At 45.5% G+C, this 7500-nt stretch overlaps 1 protein-coding gene across 1 annotated transcript in view; it reads left to right on the top strand.

Moving 5' to 3' along the window:
* Positions 1-7500, top strand: part of LOC139375798 (receptor-type tyrosine-protein phosphatase mu-like) — a 418014-nt gene that overhangs the window by 187737 nt on the left and 222777 nt on the right. The window contains exons 10-11 of the mRNA XM_071117668.1: positions 1692-1893; positions 3497-3599. Coding sequence (XP_070973769.1) covers positions 1692-1893; positions 3497-3599 — 305 coding nt within the window. The remainder of the gene's footprint in view (positions 1-1691; positions 1894-3496; positions 3600-7500) is intronic.

Below are 7500 nucleotides of genomic sequence, written 5' to 3'. Positions count from 1 at the left end.
AGGAAGTAAACGGTGATGATACTAGATAAACAACTAGACTACAGGAAGTAAACGGTGATGATACTGGATAAACAACTAGACTACAGGAAGTAAACGGTGATGATACTGGATAAACAACTAGACTACAGGAAGTAACCGGTGATGAAACTGGATAAACAACTAGACTACAGGAAGTAAACGGTGATGATACTGGATAAACAACTAGACTACAGGAAGTAAACGGTGATGATACTGTATAAACAACTAGACTACAGGAAGTAACCGGTGATGAAACTGGATAAACAACTAGACTACAGGAAGTAAACGGTGATGATACTGGATAAACAACTAGACTACAGGAAGTAAACGGTGATGATACTGGATAAACAACTAGACTACAGGAAGTAAACGGTGATGTTACTGGATAAACAACTAGACTACAGGAAGTAAACGGTGATGATACTGGATAAACAACTAGACTACAGGAAGTAAACGGTGATGATACTGGATAAACAACTAGACTACAGGAAGTAAACGGTGATGATACTAGATAAACAACTAGACTACAGGAAGTAAACGGTGATGATACTAGATAAACAACTAGACTACATGAAGTAAACGGTGATGATACTAGATAAACAACTAGACTACAGGAAGTAAACAGTGATGATACTGGATAAACAACTAGACTACAGGAAGTAAACGGTGATGATACTAGATAAACAACTAGACTACAGGAAGTAAACAGTGATGATACTGGATAAACAACTAGACTACAGGAAGTAACCGGTGATGAAACTGGATAAACAACTAGACTACAGGAAGTAAACGGTGATGATACTGGATAAACAACTAGACTACAGGAAGTAAACGGTGATGATACTGGATAAACAACTAGACTACAGGAAGTAAACGGTGATGATACTGGATAAACAACTAGACTACAGGAAGTAAACGGTGATGATACTGGATAAACAACTAGACTACAGGAAGTAAACGGTGATGATACTAGGTAAACAACTAGACTACAGGAAGTAAACGGTGATGATACTAGATAAACAACTAGACTACAGGAAGTAAACGGTGATGATACTGGATAAACAACTAGACTACAGGAAGTAAACGGTGATGATACTAGATAAACAACTAGACTACAGGAAGTAAACGGTGATGATACTGGATAAATAACAGGTTCTGTCTTGCTACCCTTTGCAATGTAAATTATATGACATGTATATTTGTACACCTTGTCCACAAGGTTCAAACCTCTTGACAATATTGCTTGTGTAGTTGACACTGTCTTTAGAACAGTTTGGGATGGCAGAGTAGCCTCGTGGTTAGAGCGTTGGACTAGTAACCGAAAGGTAACAAAATCGAAGGTGAAAATCTGTCGGTCTGCCCCTGTTCCTAAGTCCGTCATTGTAAATAAGAATTTGTTCTTAACTGACTTGCCTAGTAAGATACAGGTAAATCGTTTTTTTTTTAAAGGTGACAATGCCAATCTCATTGTCCACAGATCTTCTACAAGCAGATTGCAGTCTCTCCATGTGCATAGTACACTGTCGAGGTATAGAAACAGACCAAAATAACTATCATATTCCCCCTGTCTATTTGTCTCTGTCGGTCTGTGTCTCTGTCGGTCTGTCTGTCTGTATGTCTGTCTGTGTCTCTGTCGGTCTGTCTATCTTGTCTGTCTGTCGGTCTGTCTCCAGATCTCCTACAAGACAGTGAGTTCCTTTGACCCAGAGCTGGATCTGTCCAACCAGAGTGGGAAGGTCCTGAAACACAGCAATGAGACCAGCCACATCTTCCTGGGGCTGTACCCAGGATCCACGTACTCATTCACCCTCCGAGCCTCTACCGCCAAGGGATATGGTCCATCAGTCATCACACAGTTCACCACCAAGATATCAGGTCAGTCCCTAGCTCCTAGTCCCTAGACACCTAGCTCCTAAACACCTAGCTTCTAGACATCTAGTCCCTAAACACCTAGTTCCTAGACACCTAGCTCCTATACACCTAGTCCCTAGACACCTAGCTCCTAGACACCTATCCCCTAGACACCTAGTCCCTAGATATCTAGTCCCTAGCTCCTAGACACCTAGTCCCTAGATACCTAGCTCCTAGTCCTTAGACACCTAGTCCCTAGCTCCTAGACACCTAGACACCTTGCTCCTAGACACCTATTCCCTAGACACCTAGACACCTAGTCCCTAGACACCTAGCTCCTAGACACCTAGTCCCTAGACACCTAGTCCCTAGACACCTAGCCCCTAGACACCTAGTCCCTAGACTCCTAGACACCTAGTCCCTAGACACCTAGTCTCTAGACATCTAGCTCCCAGACACCTAGCCCCTAGGCACCTAGCCCCTAGACACCTAGTCCCTAGACACCTAGCTCCTAGACACCTAGTCCCTAGACAACTAGTCCCTAGACACCTAGCTCCTAGACGCCTAGTCCCTAGACACCTAGACACCTAGCCCAAGACACCTAGCCCCTAGACACCTAGTCCCTAGACACCTAGCTCCTAGACACCTAGACACCTAGTCCCTAGACACCTAGACACCTAGCCCCTAGACACCTAGTCCCTAGACACCTAGCTCCTAGACACATAGACACCTAGTCCCCAGACACCTAGCTCCTAGACACCTAGACACCTAGTCCCTAGACACCTAGTCCCTAGACACCTAGCTCCTAGACACCTAGAGACCTAGACACTTAGTCCCGAGACACCTATACCCTAGAGACCTAGACACCTATCCCCTAGAGACCTAGTCCCTAAACACTTATCTCCTAGACACCTAGCTCCTAGACACCTAGCTCCTAGACACCTAGACACCTATTCCCTAGACACCTAGCTCCTAGACACCTAGCTCCTAGACACCTAGCTCCTAGACACCTAGTCCCTAGACACCTAGTCACTAGACACCGAGTCCCTAGACACCTAGCTCCTAGACACCTAGACACCTAGTCCCTAAACACCTATCTCCTAGACACCTAGCCCCTAGACACCTAGCCCCTAGACACCTAGTCCCTAGACACCTAGACACCTAGCCCAAGACACCTAGCCCCTAGAGTCCTAGACACCTATCCCCTAGAGACCTAGTCCCTAGACACTTAGCTCCTAGACACCTAGCTCCTAGACACCTAGACACCTAGCTCCTAGACACCTAGATCATAGACACCTAGACATCTATCCCCTAGAGACCAAGCTCCAAGCCTCTTAGCACCTAGACACCTAGTCCCTAGACACCTAGCCCCTAGACACCTAGCTCCTAGACACCTTGTCCCTAGACACCTAGTCCCTAGACACCTAGCTCCTAGACACCTAGCCCCTAGACACCTAGCTCTTAGGTTCCTAGCCCCTAGACACCTGGCCCCTAGACACCTAGCCCCTAGACAACTAGACACCTAGCCCCTAGACACCTAGCTCCGAGCTACCTTTCTCCTAGACACCTAGCTCCTAGACACCTAGGCCGTAATCCCAGGAGACTGATGTTCATGTTGTCCTTTCAGCTCCCTCCATGCCAGCTTATGACCAGGAGACATCTCTGAACCAGACAGACAGCACAGTGACTGTCCTGCTGAAACCTGCACAGAGCCGAGGGGCACCTGTCAGGTAGGATGGCACACACACACACACACACACACACACACACACACACACACACACACTCTGCCAAGTAGAGAGAGCACTGTTGTACTCAGCCAAATCAATTCTAGTAATTAATTAAATAATTGTAAATTTACTCTGACATGTCGAGAACCATACTTTAACAAAGACTGTTCTACACATTTTAATTACTAACACCTAATTATAATTAATACAACAGCGTGAATCATACACACACACACACACACACACATGAATCAAACGCTGTCATTAATTAGCATGCTGGGTTAGTCCTTAATTTACCGCTAGAACCCAGCACTCACCCCTTCTGTACAGAACAAATACTCTAACTGTAGTTCCCTCTTTGGAGATCAGAACTTATGGTTTGGGTCTCACGGTTCACTTTGTTAACGGTTAGTCAGAGTATGATTGGATGCTAATGCAGTGAATACTGTTTGCTAATTAATCTAACAGGGGGGATAGCGAGATTTCAATAGCGAGATTTCACTGTGTTCACCACTAGAGAAAGGACTGGTGTTTTGGGGACAAAATTATGAGTGTGAGTATGAATGAATAGTTTGTGATATCTAGGCTCTTTGGGGACGCATCTACCCTAACCTTAATCCCTACCCTAACCCTTACCTTAACCTTAACCCCTAACCTAACCTTAACCCCTAACCTAACGCTAACCTTAACCCTCCCCTACCCTAACCTTAACTCCTAACCCTACCCTAACCCCAACCCCTACCCTTACCATAACCCTTACCCTAACCCTAACCCCTACTCTTACCATAACCCTTACCCTATCCTTAACCCCTACCCTACCCTAACCCTAACCTTAACTCCTAACCCTACCCTAACCTTAACCCCTACCCTTACCATAACCCTTACCCTAACCTTAACCCCTAACCTTAACCCTAACCCCTACCCTAACCTTAACCCTACCCTAACCTTAACCCTACCCTAAACTTAACCCTAACCCCTACCCTAACCTTAACCCTACCCTAAACTTAACCCTAACCCCTACCCTTACCATAACCCCTACCCTAACCTTAACCCTACCCTAAATGTAACCCTAACCCCTACCCTTACCATAACCCCTACCCTAACCTTAACCCTACCCTAAACTTAACCCTTACCCCTAACCTAACCTTAACCCTACCCTAAACTTAACCCTAACCCCTACCCTAACCTTAACCCTTCCCTAACCTTAACCCTACCCTAACCTTAACCCTACCCTAACCTTAACCCTACCCTAAACTTAACCCTAACCCCTACCCTAACCTTAACCCTACCCTAAACTTAACCCTAACCCCTACCCTAACCCTACCGTAACCTTAACCCTACCCTAGCCTTAACCCTACCCTAAACTTAACCCTAACCCCTACCCTTACTTTAACCTTCATCTTTACCTTAACCATTTTAAATGTCAACTTCAATGGGGTGGGGAGGTCCCAAGGATACGTGACAGCAAGGCCCATGAAATAATTATGTCTCTCCAGTCATAGCGAGATTTCAATAGCGAGATTTCACTGTGTTCACCACTAGAGAAAGGACTGGTGTTTTGGGGACAAAATTATGAGTGTGAGTATGAATGAATAGTTTGTGATATCTAGGCTCTTTGGGGACGCATCTAACCTAACCTTAATCCCTACCCTAACCCTTACCTTAACCTTAACCCCTAACCTAACCTTAACCCCTAACCTAACGCTAACCTTAACCCTCCCCTACCCTAACCTTAACTCCTAACCCTACCCTAACCCCAACCCCTACCCTTACCATAACCCTTACCCTAACCCTAACCCCTACTCTTACCATAACCCTTACCCTATCCTTAACCCCTACCCTACCCTAACCCTAACCTTAACTCCTAACCCTACCCTAACCCCAACCCCTACCCTTACCATAACCCTTACCCTAACCTTAACCCCTAACCTTAACCCTAACCCCTACCCTAACCTTAACCCTACCCTAACCTTAACCCTACCCTAAACTTAACCCTAACCCCTACCCTAACCTTAACCCTACCCTAAACTTAACCCTAACCCCTACCCTTACCATAACCCCTACCCTAACCTTAACCCTACCCTAAATGTAACCCTAACCCCTACCCTTACCATATCCCCTACCCTAACCTTAACCCTACCCTAAACTTAACCCTTACCCCTAACCTAACCTTAACCCTACCCTAAACTTAACCCTAACCCCTACCCTAACCTTAACCCTTCCCTAACCTTAACCCTACCCTAACCTTAACCCTACCCTAACATTAACCCTACCCTAAACTTAACCCTAACCCCTACCCTAACCTTAACCCTACCCTAAACTTAACCCTAACCCCTACCCTAACCCTACCGTAACCTTAACCCTACCCTAGCCTTAACCCTACCCTAAACTTAACCCTAACCCCTACCCTTACTTTAACCTTCATCTTTACCTTAACCATTTTAAATGTCAACTTCAATGGGGTGGGGAGGTCCCAAGGATACGTGACAGCAAGGCCCATGAAATAATTATGTCTCTCCAGTCATGTTGATCATTCTGTCTGTATCTCCAGAGACTAATGGGAAAGGTCAGGGGCATCTGCAGAGACCAATAGGAAAAGGTCAGGGACATCTGCAGAGACCAATAGGAAAAGGTCAGGCTGCATCTCCAGAGACCAATAGGAAAAGGTCAGGGACATCTGCAGAGACCAATAGGAAAAGTTCAGGTGCATCTGCAGAGACCAATAGGAAAAGGTCAGGGACATCTGCAGAGACCAATAGGAAAAGGTCAGGGACATCTCCAGAGACCAATAGGAAAAGGTCAGGGACATCTCCAGAGACCAATAGGAAAAGGTCAAGCTGCATCTCCAGAGACCAATAGGAAAAGGTCAGGGACATCTCCAGAGACCAATAGGAAAAGGTCAGGGACATCTCCAGAGACCAATAGGAAAAGGTCAAGCTGCATCTCCAGAGACCAATAGGAAAAGGTCAGGGACATCTCCAGAGACCAATAGGAAAAGGTCAGGGACATCTGCAGAGACCAATAGGAAAAGGTCAAGCTGCATCTCCAGAGACCAATAGGAAAAGGTCAGGGGCATCTCCAGAGACCAATAGGAAAAGGTCAGGGACATCTGCAGAGACCAATAGGAACAGGTCAGGCTGCATCTCCAGAGACCAATAGGAAAAGGTCAGGGGCATCTCCAGAGACCAATAGGAAAAGGTCAGGGACATCTGCAGAGACCAATAGGAAAAGGTCCGGGGGATCTGCAGAGACCAATAGGAAAAGGTCAGGGGCATCTCCAGAGACCAATAGGAAAAGGTCAGGGACATCTGCAGAGACCAATAGGAAAAGGTCCGGGGGATCTGCAGAGACCAATAGGAAAAGGTCCGGGACATCTCCAGAGACCAATAGGAAAAGGTCAGGGACATCTCCAGAGACCAATAGGAAAAGGTCAGGGGCATCTGCAGAGACCAATAGGAAAAGGTCAGGGACATCTGCAGAGACCAATAGGAAAGGTGTGACTGAGGCTTGATTTTATGTCTGATCTGTTTTGGAGGTAACACTGCTCCAGACTTTTGACTATTAACTAACACACACACACGCACACACACACACACATACACACACACAAAAGCAGATGTTTGGCTGTGATACAGGAAGGAGGGAAATAAAACATCAAACGATGACTTCACTTCATTAAAAACCAGCGACGTGTCGAGGGTCTCCGAATGGCAGGTTTCCTTTCAACTTCACAGAATATTAACACACTTCGTTCAGTATTAAATATCATATGTTAAGCTTCTTCAATCAGCTTTCAGTCCAACATATTTTAACACAGTTCACGATCTATATATCTCTTAAATATGATCATTTATAGATGAAGCGATAGGAAATTATTAAATATATATTCATATTTGTGTAA

The sequence above is a fragment of the Oncorhynchus clarkii genome, chromosome 20, assembly GCF_045791955.1.
Source record: "Oncorhynchus clarkii lewisi isolate Uvic-CL-2024 chromosome 20, UVic_Ocla_1.0, whole genome shotgun sequence".
Classification (NCBI taxonomy): Eukaryota; Metazoa; Chordata; class Actinopteri; order Salmoniformes; family Salmonidae; genus Oncorhynchus; species Oncorhynchus clarkii.
This window is presented reverse-complemented; position numbering and strand designations above follow the sequence as displayed.